At 36.8% G+C, this 18,626-nt stretch overlaps 1 protein-coding gene across 3 annotated transcripts; it reads right to left on the bottom strand.

Moving 5' to 3' along the window:
* Positions 1 to 411: 411 nt before the first annotated feature.
* Positions 412 to 13,667, bottom strand: LOC114462950 (cell division control protein 42 homolog). 3 transcript variants are annotated; one of them, XM_028446084.1, is made up of 7 exons: positions 13,569 to 13,641; positions 12,981 to 13,059; positions 8,076 to 8,216; positions 7,055 to 7,127; positions 4,862 to 4,971; positions 4,564 to 4,761; positions 412 to 1,611 (listed from the first exon to the last, which is right to left on the bottom strand). In XM_028446084.1, the coding sequence occupies exons 3-7, from the start codon at positions 8,178 to 8,180 to the stop codon at positions 1,522 to 1,524; spliced, it is 576 nt and encodes a 191-aa protein (XP_028301885.1). In that variant the 5' UTR covers positions 8,181 to 8,216; positions 12,981 to 13,059; positions 13,569 to 13,641; the 3' UTR covers positions 412 to 1,521. The 3 variants fall into 3 exon arrangements, with proteins under 3 accessions (XP_028301885.1, XP_028301883.1, XP_028301884.1); XM_028446082.1 differs by lacking the exon at positions 12,981 to 13,059 and having other exon boundaries at positions 13,569 to 13,667; XM_028446083.1 differs by having other exon boundaries at positions 12,981 to 13,648.
* Positions 13,668 to 18,626: the final 4,959 nt, after the last annotated feature.

The following is an 18,626-nucleotide window of genomic DNA, read 5'->3' as shown; positions in this document are numbered from 1 at the left end:
TTGTTTAATTTATTACAACCCATGTTGGAGCCACTTCTGACGTGTCTGAAGCGGTTATTGTGGGTTCTTGTCGAGGCAATTATTTAAGAAATAGAGTGGACATACTGGGGAGCAAGTGTGGAAAAACATTCAGGCAATTTGGAGGAAGAAAATCTGTTAAAGAAGTAAGGATTGACTTCACAAGTGTCTGAAGTAAGCATAATGGTGGCCACCATGTCGCCCAGACAACCAAGTTTTTTCTACTCCTGGCTGCTCTAAGGACTTTTAAAGAAAGTTAACCGATGAACCCCCTATGTTCTTATGATAGAGCAAAATTGATCAATCTGGTTTTATTATTTATATTGGCAGTGAAAAAACTTCTGAATGTAGAATTTATTAGCATCATCTGCAATTAAATGACAAGAGGATGAGTCAAAGGAAATGAAAGTATAAGTTTAATAATTCTTTAAAAGAATGCATATACAAAGAACAGAGACTTTAAACAAAGCATTTGGTTTTGCATTAAAACAACAGGTTATATAAATCACAGAGACTCTGCCTGGATATTACCAATAGTTCAAGCCATCAGTGAAGGAAAACAACTTATCAATCACTAATTTTCTCTAATAGTTTCATTATACATCAACTAATCAGAGGTGTTTCTTAATATGACCTGGTTGGTAGGTTCAGCTGAGTTCTGCTCCTAAATGTCAAAAGAGTGAAACTTAGTATGTATAAATATATATAAACACAAACAGAACTAATGAACGGATTTTGATAAAAACATGTGGAGCCTTCAATAGATGACCTGCACACTGCTTGTTCTGCTAACACTGTTTAGGTTTCCTGCACCTAAAATGCCAATCCCTGTGGTTCACTAGTGGATCTGTCTTTACCAGGATGAGAGCTTTCCTGGTTTCCAAATGAACTCTGTAGTGCCAGTGAAGCAGTGAAGGCACCGTGTCACTGCAAACCATGGAATCCTTACAAACCCCCAAAGTGGTTGTAAGTTAACGTCTTGTTTGGAATGTGAAGTAGAGATCTGAGACTTGTACTTTGCAGAAAAAAGGAAAGAGGGAGTTGGCAAAAAACAACAAAAAACAACACTACTGTGTTGCTATTTCTTGTGGTTCTGAGAGAGAAACCAGAGGGCGCTATAATGACATAAATACAGGGGAAGCACCAGCCAATTAGAAAGGCTGGGGTCAACAAACTGGAAGGGTGTTCATAGTGTGACCAGTCCGTTACAGAGAATTAAAATCAAACCGTTTGTGCCATGTTTGTTAATTCCATTGTTTTCCAAAGCTGCCTGCACCACAGTCCACTGCAGCACGCTGAGACAAGTTTAGTCTTCTGAGCAAGTTGATGCTTCATGTTTTTACAGGATCTGGTTGGCTGTTTTCTTGCAGTCTCTGTCATGGAACAATTCTTTAAAGTGGCATCAACAAAGCAAGGGAAAAGGGTGTGGCAGAGGATATAATATAAGATGTATGGATAGATAGCGTTTGTGTGTACAGATGCTGTAAAAAAAAGTAGTGCCTCTCATAGCAGCACACATTTGCGCTTCTTCTTGGGCTCCGGGGGCTCGAGCGCAGCCAATATTGCCTCATCAAACACATTCTTTAGTCCTTTCTGTGAACACAAACAAACATAATGAGCAAGAAGGGTAAACAAATTCAAATAATATGTTGCAGGAAAACTAAGGTTAAAAAAACTGAGTAAAGAGTTGTTGGTCATTTACTGCAGGTTTGGGTAATTTGGTTAATAGAAACTACAGTACATACTAGCATGAAGGCATCTCATTAAATAAAACACTCCCATTTTTTAATAATTTCTTTATAGCCAATAATCAATTTCATAATATTTCTACCCGAAAAGCTCTCTCTTTGGCCACCCCGTCACGTACCACTTCATTACAATTTAGTACAACCCCTGGCAAAAATGATGGAATCACCAGTCTTGGAGGATGTTCATTGGGTTGTTTCATTTTGTAGAAAATAAGTAGATCACAGACATGCCACAAAACTCAAGTCATTTAAAATGCAACGTTCTGGCTTTAAAAAAACGCTTGAATGAAATCAAGAAAAAAAAAAATTGTAGTAGTCAATAACAATTGCTTTCTTAGATCAAGCAGAGAGAATAAAACATGGAATCACTCAGTTGTGAGGAAAAAAATTATGGAATCACCGAGTAAGTTTCCATTTACAGAACTAACACCTGCATCAGATTAAATCTGCTCATTAGTCTGCAGTTAAAAAGGAGTGCTCAAACCTTGAAGAGCTGTTGCACAAAGAAGACTGACATGAATCATAAGGTCTCTATGTCAGAAGAAACAAAATAGGATCATCAAACTTCGTAAAGGTAAATCATCACAGAATGTTGCAAAAGATGTTGGTTGTTCACAGTCAGCTGTGTCTGAAAATCAAATCTAGACCAAGGACAAACAACATGGAAAGGTTGTAAAAGGCAAGCATACTGGTAGACCAAGGAAGACATCAAAGCATGAAGACAAGAAAACTTAAAGCAATATGTCTTGAAAACAGAAAATGCACAGCAAAACAAATGAGGAACAAATGGGAGGAACCTGGAGTCAATGTAAAGGGAATGAGATTCACATACACAAAAGCAAACTGAAAGCCATCATTAACACCTAAACAGAAAAAAACAAGGTTACAATGGGCAAAGGAAAAGCAATCGTGGACTGTGGACGACTGGATGAAAGTCATATTCAGTGATGAATCGCTAATCTGCATCGGGCAAGGTGATGATGCTGGAACTTTTGTTTGGTGCCGTTTCAATGAGATTTATGAAGATGACTGTACAATGTACACTGTACATGACAAGTACATTTCCACTGTCATTGATGATATGGAGCTGCATGTCAGCTAAAGGCACTGGGGAGATGGCAGTCATTACATCTTCAATAAAGGCACAAGTTTATGTTGACATTTTGGACACTTTTCTTATTCCCTCAATTGGAAGTTTGGGAATGATGACATCATTTATCAAGATGATAATGCATCTTGACATAGAGCAAAAACTTTCCTTGAAGAAAGACACATAGGGTCAATTTCATGGCCTGTAAATAGTCCGGATCTTAAACCAATTGAAGAAAATGGTCCATGACAAGACTCCATCCTGCAAAGCTGATCTGGCAATAGCAATCAGAGAAAGTTGGAGCCAGATTGATGAAGAGTACCGTTTATCACTCATTAAGTCCATGTCTCAGAGACCTAAGCTGTTAAAAAAGCCAGAGGTGGTGCAACAAAGTCCAGTGGTGCATTGTAGTGTTTTTTTGTCTGTCTTTTTTTCATGATTCCATATTTTTTCTGTCTGCTTGACCTAAGAAAGCAATTGTTAATGACTACCACAGTTTTTTTCTTGATTTCTTTTAGTGTTTCTTAAAGCCAGAAAGTTGCCATTTTAAATGACTTTTTTTCAACAAAGTTAAACAACAGAATGAACACTCTCCAAGACTGGTGATTCCATAAGTTTTGCCAGGGTTTGTACAACATCTAAAGATTCCAGGATATGGAAATCTCTTCTTTCGCATTTGGTCAAACTTTCTCAAAGGTCATTTAAAAATTCTGTCAAAATCATGCTACTTTGTGAGCAATTGATTGTCTGTTATCTGTTAGTTTTTTTTTGTTTTGGTTAGACTTTTGGTGCCTTGTCGTACTTTTTTCTGTTTTGATTGTTTATTTTTCCGATTCAAAGTTGACCCTTTATATTGGGCGGCCTCCTTAAGATTTTTGGGGTTTTCCCTGGCATGCCTTTTAATTTTTAATTGCTTATTGTTAATGTCCATTGTTGTTATTGTTATATTTCATTCATATTTTAAACTGTGCCAAATAAAAACAAAGAATTAAAAACAAAATTATTAAAATAATAAAAACAAATTAAAGATAAACCCCACAAGCAAATAGAGGCAAAGGGAAGCCCTGCCTCTGGTACCCTTTTCCTCTTTAAAATAAAAGAAGCCTTTTAAAGTTAGAATCATCAGCACAGACCACAGATGTAACTCTTTATATGGAGGATTTGGGATGCTATCACTGTTCTTACCGTTAACATATATATTATTATAATTGGGCAGTGGTGGCGTAATGGTTAAGGACGCAGCCTTTTAGGGCCATGGTATACACTGGTGGACAGGAAGGTCCGATTGACATCTTGCCAAGTCTCATCCAATAGGAATGGGCATTTCTGGCGGGGGGGCAGCCATTTTAGGGTGAGCAGCAGGATGACCGGAAGTAATCCGCCATGTTCGATTGTGTTCATGTTTTATTGCTCTTTGTTCTCAGACATGTGGCCAAACCATTGTTCTGGGGCCATATGATGCCCAGAAATCAACTTCAGACCCAACAACAGTAAAGTGCAATCTTAATAAATGAATAACTAGCCCCATCTGGCCAAGTAATCTGTAAGTGGCCAGTCAACAAGGCAGCTATAGGTAAATGAAAATACTAACTAAATACCTCAACTGGAAAATACTGAGATGTTCTTCTTTCCTTTATTTTCCTACCATGTGTTTGATAATCACTTATCTAAAGATTTGTGTGTAATGAGGCTGTAAATGAGTGTTACCTGTGTTAGGGCTGAGCATTCCACATATTTTACAGCTTTTAGGTCTCGTGCAAGCTTCTCAGCAGTCTCTGGAGTGATTGGCTTCTGCTTGTTCTTGGCGAGCTTCTCTACAGTGGAGAGGTCATCCCGCAGATCAATTTGAGTCCCAACAAGGAGGAAGGGCGTCTTTGGACAATGGTGGGTGATTTCAGGAACCCACTGGATTTATGCACACAATGAACAAACAGAAACTGGTGAGGACAGAATCACAAGAGCTGTAGTAGAAGCACACAGAAGGTTGAGATAGTAAAAATATTACCTTTTCTTTGACGTTTTCAAATGATGATGGGGAAACAACAGAAAAACACACAAGAAAAACATCCGTCTGGGGATAACTCAAAGGTCGTAACCTGTCATAGTCTTCCTGACCTAAAAACACAACAAGAAACATGATTAGTTCACAAGAATCAACTTCCAAGTTAGTCGCACTGCTGTTTTTAATAAAAAAGAAGGACCACTTTTGTCTAAAAAATAATGCAGGAAAACATCACCATGGGGTACACTTATTCAGTCTAACTGTTAGCATCCAGTGCATTATTTAATTTGAAAGAGCTCAAAGTGGATTTAGTTTTTAAATACTGAGGTAAATTACAGTATGACAGAATTAGATCGCACCTTTTTTTTGGTGGGGGGGGATACAGCATCGCCATACATGCTGATGAATAGTTGACTTAACTATTAGATATGTTTTAATGTTTTAGTGTCAATATTATTTTTTTCTGCAACAAGCAGTGGCTGCTGCATTTGTTTTATTTTTGTCCACATGTGGCAAAGTTTTGGGACAGTGTACAGTCATGGTTAAGGTTTATGGATATTGTTTTGCGAATCACACCACAGAATATTTTGTTATGCGTTTTTGAAGATAAATGTACACAATTTTTTAATATGAATATACTGCTGGGTAAAATGCCTATTTTTAAGGTTAAAACTATATCACATTTATGTATAAAACACAAAGAATAATTTATCATCAGTATATACTAGAAAAAATTACAGCAACAAATAACAGAATAACTGAGCATGAAAAGAAACTGAATGTCTGCTTACTTGAGTTAGAGATATAGTTATTAGGTGTACTTTCTTAAAGGTGTGCTATATGTTATGTTATAAATGTTTTGATAATTGTGTTGTATTTTGTTTATCGATTTTTGATTTGTGTTATTGGTTTTATTTTATTTTTCAATCTGTTATGTTGAACATCTTTGTTTGCTTTGTGCTTCTATTTATAATTCGATTCCTGTCACAACACTACCAATGTGGTTGGGGTGGGATGGGTTGCTGGAAGCCTGTTTTGTTATTTTATTGTATAAATAAATACATTTAAAAAAAAATAAATAAATAAAAACACAAGCAGTGGCTGAAAAAACAGGTCATTTATTTTATATAAATTTAAAAGAAGACGAAACAAAAATGTTTTAAATAACAGCAAACAACAGGTTACATGTCTTCTGTTTTTTTTTATTTTGCAGAAATGCTGTACTTGAATTAACTCAACAGTAGCATAACCAACTTAGCATCTGCATTGCGCACTCAGTACGCACTTGCACATACTGAAAAAATACTTGCAAAAGTGACCAATTTGGTCACAGTCTCGAGCCCTGCTATACATATCTAGACAATTTATGTAAATATTAACATCACATACTGACAATATTTTGTATTTTCTAAACAGAGGAGCAGATGAAGACTGAGTAATTCAAAATTCTTAAAAATTTCTTTTGAATTAAGAAAATCATGTTCAAATACATTTGAAAGTACTACCCCAAACCATATGACAGTAGAAGAGGTGTGGTTAAATAAAAGTATAATATAAAGTCCTCATACATGAAGAGGTAATAATAGTATGGTTTCTACTCAGAATACCTATAGTTTTCATTAACACAACATACTCAGAATTATATTTCCAAGTCAGTTTTTGGTCAACAATGACCCCTAAAAATGTTACTCTTTACTCCATCAAATAATAAATTCACATCATCTAGACTGAAAAAACAAGTTTAGTTTTTTGAACTGAAAAATCATGAAATTAAAATATTTTCTTTCATTTGCTTCTCTTATCAAGCTGTCCAGATGTCCATGAGATAATAAAAGACATGAGTCATCAGAAAACATAAAAGGCAAAATATTTTTACAAATATTTCTCAAATCATTTATATAAAATAATAATGAAAGAGGTCCTTGAATGGAGCCCTGAGGGATTACACAAACTATCTGAGCTCTTTTTGTTATGATTAATAATGCAAACATTGTTCTCTCATAAAGATAATCCACTGTCGAGCAACATCTTCAATTACAGAGTTCTATAATTTATTTGAAATAGTTGTATAATTAACTGTGTCAAATGCTTTTAACAAGTGAAGAAATATAGTGATATAGTGATTTTATTAACAAACTGCAAAAGAGTCATTTCTGTAGACCTTTTACATTAAAAACACTTGGGTGGAAGATGTACCTGCTGTATCGAACAAGCCCAGAGTGTAGGGCTCACCGCCGATCATCACAGTCACAGCATAGTTATCAAACACCTGCAACACAGACCAGCATCAAGTCTATTTTAATGGCGTATAATCATGATACAACATTTATCAGAATGGATCCATTTATCCAATGCCATCCAATATGAAAGCTTTAAGACTTTTATCTGATGGACTGTGTTACATTTGTCAAGTGATGGAGTCATAAGACGCAAAAACATCACGGTAAGCCTTTCAAAGAGGTGTTTGAGTCCACTCGGTTTGCATCTGAAATAATGTGGGTGTCTAACTACAAAATTTAGAAGATCTACATGAAATTTTTTTTAACGATTCAAAGGTTTATTTATTATGTTTCATAAACCCACAAGTTATAATAACTTTAAAACAAAACATAATTTTCATTCAAAACAAACAAACAAAACAAAAAAAAGAGGTTCGTTTACCTCAAAACTGTCATTTTATCTTTGACGATTCAAAAGAATATTTGAATAAAACAAAACTATATCTGAAAAACAAATATATCTGAATTAAGAAACCACTTCCTTTTTGGAAAAATAAAAACAAAAATGCCAAAAAAAAAAAATCCCTTTCAGTTAAACCAAGAATTCAGCCCTTCATGGAATCTTTTGGTAAACAAATGTACCAGGATTTCAAAAAGTCATGTTGAAAATCTGTTTAAATAAACTACTGTTTAATGAGAGAAATGGCATCTTGTATCTATGGCACTTATTTTGAACTTTGGCAAACTTGGTATATATATATATATATATATACACATACATACATACATATATGAAAACAAGAACACAGCCATCTCCATTCTAAACTAAAATAAAGTTACGTTGACAATGAGCCTGCCATTCTGCTGGTGCTCAATGTTAGTACTTCCTTCTCTGTACAAGATGGCAGGTGGCTCAGGCCTAAACATAAAAACCACACAAATGGTGTGGAAATATATTTAATGGAATGTGGTTTATAAAACAGGGCTCACACACTTACCGTGGGGACATATTCAGACGGGAACTTGTTTGTGGTGTAAGAGATGAGCAGGCAGGTTTTACCCACCGCACCATCCCCAACTACTACACACTTGATAGTTTGCATAGCTGCAATTTAACGCCTCTACTAATCATTCAAAATCTGCAACAAAAACAAAACAAAAGGATTAGATCAGAACAGAAGTACCAACACCTGTCACATTTTCTTTAAATAAACATTTTTGATGTTAAAATTCAGATGCTTAAAAGTTAAAACATACAGTCATTGTTGTGGCATTGCCCAAACTTGCCATACCTGCACTAGCGACTTTTTTTTTAGATACTATGTTGAAGGTTAAAATCTATGTAACCAATTGGTTAATGGGTCAGTTTTTCTCATAACTACTGTTTTTCTCATAACTACTGTTGCTGACTATTGTTCTTTGTTTGAGTAACATCACTTGATCAAGCCTTTTCTAACATTCCACACAACAAAATTTCTATTTTTTTTATTAAAGAAAAGAGAAAGAGACAGGAAAATATATGTATGATTCACAATGATATATTGGATCAATATCGGTATCAGCCAATACGCAAGGCTGCAATATCGGTATCATATCGGAAATAAAAAGGTTGTATTGGGACAGCCCTAGTCTTCATTATGATCATTTAAAAAAAGTTCTAACTAATGTATTTATTTAATAGGGAGACACCGTGTTTACAGTTTGCCTGTTCTTCTCATTAATCAGTGTGTTTACAGCCCTCATGTTGACAATTTGACTGTTACTAATTATATTTCCTTCATTTAAATGTAGCAGTGTTCTGCTTCTTTGTCTTCAATTATATTGGAAAAATTTGTTTATATCCATACAGTATACCAGTACATATATGTATTATCATATATATCCTACTATCAATGTTCTTCTTTCATATATCAGCTGATTTATTGGTTATTGACACATTAACCGGTAAGCCCACTAACATCAATATCAGCCCCAAAAATCCTGAAACCGTCGGGCTCTAGTAAAAATGATAGTCACTCGTCTCACTTGCCCAACATCAACATGGCAAGTGAAGCTTTCAGGAGCCCAATCAGTTATAGGCCTGTACAACATTATTTAATGTATGAGTGGGGTCAAGTTAAACATTGTATTTATTTTATATTATGCATTTTTGGAATGTTCATATTTTAATTGATTTATTCTTTGAAACATTATTATGAATTTAAACAATTGCAATGCTTTAATTTTAGTGCGGTTAGTGCACATTTTTATACCCATAAATGCAATGGTACTAATAATTTGCATGATTGTTTCTTTTTTGTGTTTCGTGACATTTTGGCACATCCCTCCCTATTACAAATGCAAATGAAATTTAATACATCGACACTAGATATTGATTCAGTTCAGTAATTACATTTACATTAATTACATTTACACATTCAAAAAACTACAATAGCTATATTTCATTCTGTAGCATATATTTTTGCATGTTAGTCGTTATTAGTTAACGCTGAACGATTAACCTTAATCGCATTGATATTGAAGTTTTCACTACTGCGATAACATAACCTCAGATGCTGAGGTTTTTACTTCCGTCTCCATCATTTGAGTGATATATACAGTATGTTCACCAATCAGAATAGCTGAGAACCGCCTTCCTGGACTGCTGGCCAATCAGAAATTGTTACAGGACACACGCTTGTATGCGCTGCAGCGAGTCTCAGTTACCCCTCAATTGAGTGGACTAACAGCAACTACACTAGGGCCCTATAAAATCCATGTTAACGGATTAGCGGACGGAATCACGTACAGTAATCGACTATTGAAAACAGAATCTACCGTTGAACGTGGAAATGGACAAAATTCGGATAAAATGCCGTCACCGTGAGGAAAAGGACGTTTTTTTTTACAGGGAAATGTTTTGGAGACCGCTTATTAGGTGCACCGCCCGCCGCCCTCCCGTGCTGGCTGCTTCAAACACAGTCTAAACCGCGCTAAACTGCCAAATAACTACACAAATCATCACTGACTACTAAATACAGAGCCGACCAGAACCCGCTTAACTTTAACGTGTCTGTGAAACTCCGTCCGTTTCTCATGTAGCGCTGCATCGCTCCGTGAAAACATGATCAGCTTCACCGCATCAGAGCTACAGAAGATCTGTGGGAAAAGTTGTTCTGTTGTTGTGGACTAGACCACTGATACCACTGATTGTAGAGTCTGAAACATCGTAGCTTAATGATAACTTCTGATACTGTAAAATATTCTGGTCCCTATTGGTGAAATAACTGATGCAGCCTTGCATCCATTTGTTTTTGTGTTATCATTATGGTCATCAGGATCATTTCAATTAGGTTCATTTAAATGAAGTTGATCAAAACTTAATCAATAAACCTGATCAGATTCAGTAAACCATTGATCCCTGAGGGGAAATTGGATGACATTCATGCTGCTCTCATACATCTTTATATGATATATAAATAATTAAAAATGAGCAGTCAGAATAATCCATGTCAGTACAATTTAGATCTACCTTTTAATTGTATCTTACTCATTATTTTAAATTACATTTTTTTATATACATTTTGTTTAATTATAGTTTTCTTTTTTATTAGTATTTGTTTTGTTTCCTTACAGTACAACTTACATCTACCTTTTGTATCTTAAATTTATTTATTTATTATTAGTATTTCATTTGTTTGTTTCCTCACATGAGTTAAAAACTAATATTTTCTGAAAAAATTAATTCCTATTTCTAAAAAAACAGAATTGTAAAAAATGAATGTGGAAAACAAAAATAAAACGGAATTTGGAAAGAAATAAAAGGAGTAAAATAAACGCATATGCATTAAAATGTATAAAATACTTTTTAAATCATATCATAATCTGTCAGAAAAATCTTTAATTTATTTATATATACATTATATATAATATATGTTGGCACAATGCACTGACGTCACACATGCAAAGGAAGTAGGAGGGAGCAGACGAGTGTGTTTCTAGCAGCAGAAAGATGAATAAAGGCACTAAGACTGAAAATGTTGAAAGTGTGGGAGCATCTTAAGATGGACATTAAGGTGGACATCTTTACGTGTGTTCACTCTAAGACAGCCCTTGCATACCACAACATTATGTCTTTAACGCTGGAGCATCGCCATTAATATATACCCAGCTAACACTCCAAAAGGCCGGGTTTCTGTTAATTATGAGTACTGTTAATGTGTGGCTAGGCAATTATGCTCCTAAAACTATACTCTAGTCATACAGAGTTTATTTAAACTGTAAAAACACAGTGCTATAGAATGAAGAAGAGGAAAAATAAAAACAAAGGTTGCTGGGCAGTTGTCAATTTTAGCTAAAAAGTTATAAATAAAATATCAAGAAGCACTGGTGCCTAATGTACTCCAATACAGCAGATATCATAATTTTAGTTTGAAAACTGCAAAGACTCAAACTCTTTGAGACACTCTTCTCTGGCTGATTTGTAAATACATAGATTTTTTTTTACTTGCAATGCTGGACAAGTTGGGCTATAATATTTAGTATTTATCATTACTTGCACATTGTTCAACACATTCGCACATTTTTAGGCGCAAATGCGAGTGAAACATTCACATGGTAGAGCCATAGGCGGAGTGTGAGATTCTTGCCAAGGGGGGCAAATAGAATTAGAAAAAAAAAAGAAAAGAATATATAGAACGTCTCAAGTGGGGGTGGTGGGTTGGAGTAGATTGCCACAACAACGCTCAATCCACTGCTTTGTATCCAGACAAGTGCGCACTGAGCGCGGAGTTTGCATTTTCTCTGTTCCAGCTGGGTTGTTTTCTTGGTTTTACAAACAATAGACTTATGAGTCTACGGAGCAACCGCGGTGTCCCAAAACAAAGCTATGAGCTGCTACGGGAAGCCGGAGGGTCAAATGTCTTTGGATGCAGAGGCCCTTTAAAACTTTTTTACTAATGATTTTATTTTGTGAACTTTTGACTTTTCATATCCCCATTTTTATTATTTACTAGTAACTGTGTTTTTTTACACTTAAAATATATTGTATATTATGTACATTATGTTAGGAATTGTATTTGTCCGAATTAATTTGGGAAAACTGTAATGAAACCTTTTGATTACGAGGCCGCCAACTCTGTGCATGCCTGAAGCACTTTCTAAATAATAAAGAATGGAGATCATACTTATCTGATTGCTTGTATTTAGACTTAGACTTCCTTTATTGTCATTCAAACAGCACATATAAGAATGACATTTCGTTGCATTGGCTCATATAGTAGGATAAAAACAGGATAAACAGCAGCAACATTAAGCAATACCAGCAACATTTTTAACTGATAAAAATGTAATTGCAGGCTGTGAGTGAAATAAAGGACGGGTAAAAAAAAAATTCTGAATCATGATGCATCATGGAACCGGATCAAATTGTTGGCATCAGAATTGTAACCGAATCATGAGACCAGTGAAGATGCACAGCCCTTGTATGAACATAAACATTTATTCTGTTGAGATTGAACACCTACATCAAATGTTGTATATTTGAGCAGTACAAAATCTAAGTTTAAAAGGCAAAAATCAATGGGCAACAGGGGGTGGCTGCAGCTCCAACAGAGCCAGACTTAATCCATGCATTTGTGTTAGTAGGCCAAGCAGCACTGTGGCCAGGTGAGTTACTGACTACTCAATACAAAATGTTTGGATGTCGTTTATCCTGTGAATAAATAAATAAAGTAAATAAAAGTCAACAAAAAGCATAAAATCACTGAAACCACACTGCAAAAATTCACTAGCTTATTGGGCCAAAAAAAAAAAAAAAAACTCCTCTATGTTTCAAGTCGAACAGATCAATAAATAGTTACAATCGTAACACAAACATCTCATGATCGCTTAATCGAAAGACGGACACCCCCAGTAAACATTACCTTAGAGAATCCATTTAGACATCATCAGCTCAGGTCGTTATCTGTGCAGTTTCTACAGCCTCTTCTTTGGCCTGATTTCCTGTCAGACGTTGCCTCGATAAACAAAACGAATGTTCGCATACTAAAATTTTCTCAACCACTTACACATAAATACTAAACTGGTGCCGTGCTATCATTTCAAATTCACGATGGTCTGATCCGCTACTTAAACCCCAGTGTATTAGCCCAGTGCTAACATGGGACCAGAAAATGCTTGATTAGCGAAATGATTTCAAAACCACCAAATAACATGCATAATTGCTTTTTACAAAATCTGTTGTTAATTACGTTGATTAACCCAACACGTGAATAGCTTAAACGAACACATATCCCTGCTACCCGCAGCCTCAATGTTATGCTATCTGACTGCTGTCTTTTTCTAATAGCATCCAAGCTAACTAGCGAAGCTAACGTTAGCGGATGCTGCTGCCGGATGACATATATTTGAAAATGAACGAAAAGGTAACCATCAAGGACAGCGCACAGGCAAAGGCAGTTATAATGGTAATATAGCATCCAAAATACATCGTAAATACAACGTTTTCCTACCGTATTGTGCCTATGTGTTCTAACGCCGGGCGTTGGCAGCTCTGCGCTTGGGGCTTTCCACGCAACAGAACAGGGACGCAATGGTGGAGCACGACGTCATTACGTCAATTTCAGTACAAAACTTTATATTTTCATAGCATTTATCTCATACATATAAGTCAGTCTATGCGTCAAATAATTCTACGGTGTAGACCTGATGGCATGATGAATTCATGTTGGGTGTGGGATACATATGTATGTGCATATACGTATATATGCATATGTGTGTATCCATAAAATGAAGAGTCCGTCCTTAAGACTGCTCTACTGTAAAGTGTCTTGAGATACCATTGGTTATGATTTGGCGCTATACAAATAAAGATTGATTGATTGATTGATTTAGTGTGATTTTTTGTTTTTACAAATGATCGCTTCCTGCTTAATGCAATTTTACTAAACTATAGATTTTCAAATGAGAATTTTTGGCGTCTGCAAAAACAATTAAACGTTACATTTGTTAATTAAAAGTTCACAACTGTGTTATTGATTGAAAGAAAAAAAAATATCTTGGGATGAACAGTTACCTAGCCTACCGAGGAAAAAAATATAACAAAAAATATCTTCCAGAATGTAACGTGGGCAGGGTCACGTTCATTGTATTCTCTGAAACGTTTGACCTACATATGTAGGCCACAATCCCACAGTCTGCCGCTAGGGGGCGCTGCAACAAATTACCAAAAAACCCACTTCATGTGAATTTGCACAGCAGAACACAACATGGAAAGGCCTAATTTATTATCTAAAAGTATTGCAATTAAAAAAAAAAAAAAACAGCCATTCATTTACTGTACTCAACATCTCTACACACTAAAGTTGTTGAAAACTTCCTGCATCTGTATCCTTTATTCTTTATTTTTTCTATTTATGTATAGCTTCTATTATTGTATTGTTTATTGCACTATTTTTCGGGTGTCTTTCGGGTATTTCTCTGTGTTGCCTTCGCTTGTCTTTTTTATTGCACTATCAGTAATTTTTCCCACTGCGGGACGAATAAAGATTACTTGGCTCTAGTCAAGACTGTTTGAAGATTACATTTATAAGTTAAATGCTGATTTGCCTAAAAGAGAAGTTGATTGCAACACTGAGCTGAAATTATATATTTGCTATACAAATTGTATTCCACGGAGCTTAAAAAAAACAATAAATAAATAAATAATTGGAAAAAACTAGTAATAACAATGGGTGGATACTAATAATAATAATAATAATAATAATAATAATACAATCTGTCCATCTTTACTCAGCTTTTTTGACATAATCATGTGTGATAAAGTAAAAAAAAAAAAGCAGATAAATAAGCCCAGAACCAGTTTATTTGTATGACTAAAATATATATATATATATATATATATATTTAAACAGAAATACAGAAAATGCTGTTTCCATAAATGTTACTGTTGAAATCTAGACTGGCTGGGCACAACACAGGCCAACTATATTACCTGAAAAAAACACAACTCAGATATAGGAAAGAAGAAAATAGCTTGGAGTGGCCCTCCATGGCCTCTAATGAACCAAAAATTGAGAATAAATAATTTGACTTCCTTTTAGCAACTTCCCATCTTTAAGTAATAACATAAGGATATACTTAGGTAATGTGCTGATGGCCTTATTATAAAAAGCAAAACTTTATTGATATAGTACTAAAAAATTAAAAAATGTTTAAACAATAGAAATAAGAGCAAAAAAAGGACCCAATATCACCTCACTACCCATGACCTCAAGAACAGGCAGTTTAAATAATAGACAGCTCGAACTATGGATAAAATGGTAGCGTCAGTGTGCAGAGTGACGAACTACCAAAACATATCAAGATTAATAAATTCAGGTTTTTGTTAAAAAGTCATCGTAAAAAGGTGGTTTTAATTTTAAATTAAAAGACTCAATATTCTCTATAACCCTGAGGCTTTCTGGCAAGCCGTTCCACAGTCGAGGAACATACAGTAGAGTTGAAAAGCTGCCGAACAGTGAGTTTTTCTATTTCTTTTTCAATTACTTGAAGGTCTGTGCCAGAAGAACTCATGGTTAGTGTGGGTTCAGAGGGTTAAACAACTTCAGAAATGTAAAACAAAGCTAAGCTATTGAGACATTGAAACATTAATAAAATAAATCCATAGCTGACTGAAAAACCAATGCAGATTTAAAAGCTGGAGTGATGTAAGGATTCTCCCTTGAAGCAGTCTTTCCTTAACAGACGTCAGAAACCTAATTTTAGGATAATTCGATTTATTAAAATGAACGTGGGTGTAAATGTGGCAGATGTGTTACCCAGGGTATGGAGAGGTGATTTGCAGACTGTGCACCGCGTTGCTCCCACCGACAACTATGATCAGGAGTTCTTAGATAGATTTATGGGAATCTCTTCTTAATGAAGGTTTGGATGCCTGATAAATGGATACAGAAATGTCCTTACATATCCACTCTGAAGCACTTCATTTTAAAATGCGGTCAACTTATACTATTCTCAAGCCATCTTTCAAATCCTCTGAAATGTCACCACTGTGGGACGAAAATAAGTCTTAGCTTATAATAGTTCTCTACAACTCCAAACATGGGGCACTAGTATAGTTTTGTCACTTACACAATAGTCTTGGAACCAGCAAAATGTTATACTGTATTCCAATTTTAAGTAATATTATTCTGTGCTACATATACTTAATCATAAAACAGATTATAATACAATAAAGCAAACACTCCCAAATACTAATATCGACCTGGAATTTCTAAATCGGAAATGACAAGGTCCTGAACATCTGTCATTCACAGATCAATTGCTTACTATAAATGTTGTTGCTTTGTCAATCCTGCTAATCAGTTTATTTCAGTTCAGATTACATTATAGTCTCAGAAGAGCAATTGACTTTTACAGTCAACCCCTCCATCGTACAAAAAAAAGTGCATCAAACAAACTAAAGACGGAAGGAATAAAATGATTTACGTAGCGGTTTATTTTCCGCACAGGTACATAATACAGCTGGCCTGAGGGCATGATTGTAATTCACTGCCAAGTAAGTGGTCAAGTAGGGTTACAATTTATTTTGCTTTCTGTGTCACCTGCATTGTCCATAGTGAGCTGAGGTCATCCAGCACTACTCCAGTGATTTTGGAGCACATTTAGGTGTCATTCAGACACTTTCAATAAAAGTTTGATAAAATGTACATCAAATATTTCTGTTGATATGGAAAGAGTTGAGTTTCCTAAGCAAGTGGATCCTCTGGTTGACTTTCTTACCAATACTGTCAGTGTTTTCACTGAATTCCAGGTTCGAGTCAAACATAATTACCCAAGTACTTATACAATTGTACCTCTTCATTATGGAAAATCAATGAATTTCCTTGGTTTTTAACACATTTAGTTTGAGGAAGCTATCATCTCAATATTTTATATTTTCAGGTTGGGCAAAGACATGATTTGATAAGTGGTCCTGAAGAACAGACGGTAAGAATGCGTTGTATGAAAATTGGAAAAGATTGGCTGTCTGTATTAAGGGTAAAAAGTAGGGGAGAAAGGACTCAGCCATGGGGGTGAGGGGTGGGGGGATATGACAGAGGATGTGTCCATTTTGCCACAATCTATCTGTTAAAAAGTTTAAGATCAACAATAAAAACTGATCGAGTAAAATGCATTTATAAGCCAGCTTTTCAATTAAGATATGCCTCTGCATCTTGTTAAAAGTCGAGCGAAACTCAGCAAATAAATCATACATGGGAAGTGGGTTTTTCCTTTTTTTTTTTTTCCTTGTCTGCACATGCTGTCAAAGGTCAACACTACAAGAAGTGCAATCATTATGAGACAGCATTGCATGTTTTGTTATTGCAATAAAATAAATTGATTTACTTTATTGCTTTATTGTGACCATCACAAGTGGAGGGGGAGGGGGAGGGGAAAGGAAGCAGGGAGGAGAGACTCAAGATAGGAAATTATAAAGGGTGGGGAAGAATAGATTGTTATACAGTGAGGGTGAGATGTGAAGTTGTAGAATACATTGTGCTTATTATGTTGTGTAATCAAGCCAGTATACTGACAAGTGTGAAGCTTAGCTATAATGGTGGTGGCTGTGGACAGGGGGAATGAGTGAGTGGTAGTACCTAAAGGTATTTGGGATTAACGTGTCTAAAGTTAAGCCCAGTATGAGTTTTATCCCACATCCCAAGGCGTGTCAGTGCATCGTATACCAGTATATGTGCAAAAACCTTTACCGCAAACCCAGGAACTGCCCCGGGCCCGCAGATGCAGCCAGGCCAGCAGAAAGAGTGGGGGCCAGGGAGCCCCAGGCCACCCCCACTCACGCCCCCAAGATCCCAGGCCGAGAGGCAGCCACCGCCCTCCACACACATATCCGAGGAAGCCCCAAGCAGCCGAGCACCCAGCGCATCCCACCACCAACCCCAACCCCCAACCCCAAGGTCCCCCGCCAGCATCCCATAATTAAATTTGGAGGGATTAGTAGGGCAGCCAGAGGTGGGAGCCACTACTTAGTAGCACAGGCGGGGGCCCCCTCCACCCCCAGCCCCCCCCAAGAGTTGGGTACGTGAGTGTGGTGCAACAAGTGGGTGAGCCAGACCAGCTGGGAGTGTGTGATGTGAAGTGTCCATGTCGGAGGTCTGTCCGGTAGCAGCCCGGCCCGTCCGCATGGCGGGCCACCGGAGAGGGTAGATGGCGCAAACAGGCACGCGGCACTGCGGGCCCCAGGGATGCACCGAGCAGCACAACCAGAGACCCCCCACGGCACCCCCCCGAACCATGCCGGCCATACGGAGCGCGGCGGGACCCCCCCCCCCGGCAGAGCCAGGCAACAGCCACATCCCCCAGCAGTCCAGGAGGCGACCCCCGCCGCCAGCCGGCCCACCCCACCAAAGCAGGTGGCGGCCGAGCAGGAGAGAGGCCAGCTCCCACACCAGGGTCAGCAAAGGCCCGCACGACACCACGACATAGCACCCTCCACAGGTGGGTGGCCCCGGCCCCCCCGGTGAGAGAGAGGACGCCACCAACCACCCAAGCAGGGCCACCCCGCCAGC

The sequence above is a fragment of the Gouania willdenowi genome, chromosome 5 (genome assembly GCF_900634775.1).
Source record: "Gouania willdenowi chromosome 5, fGouWil2.1, whole genome shotgun sequence".
Taxonomy (NCBI): Eukaryota; Metazoa; Chordata; class Actinopteri; order Blenniiformes; family Gobiesocidae; genus Gouania; species Gouania willdenowi.
Note: the sequence above shows the minus strand (reverse complement) of the source record. Positions and strands in the feature narration are given on the sequence as shown.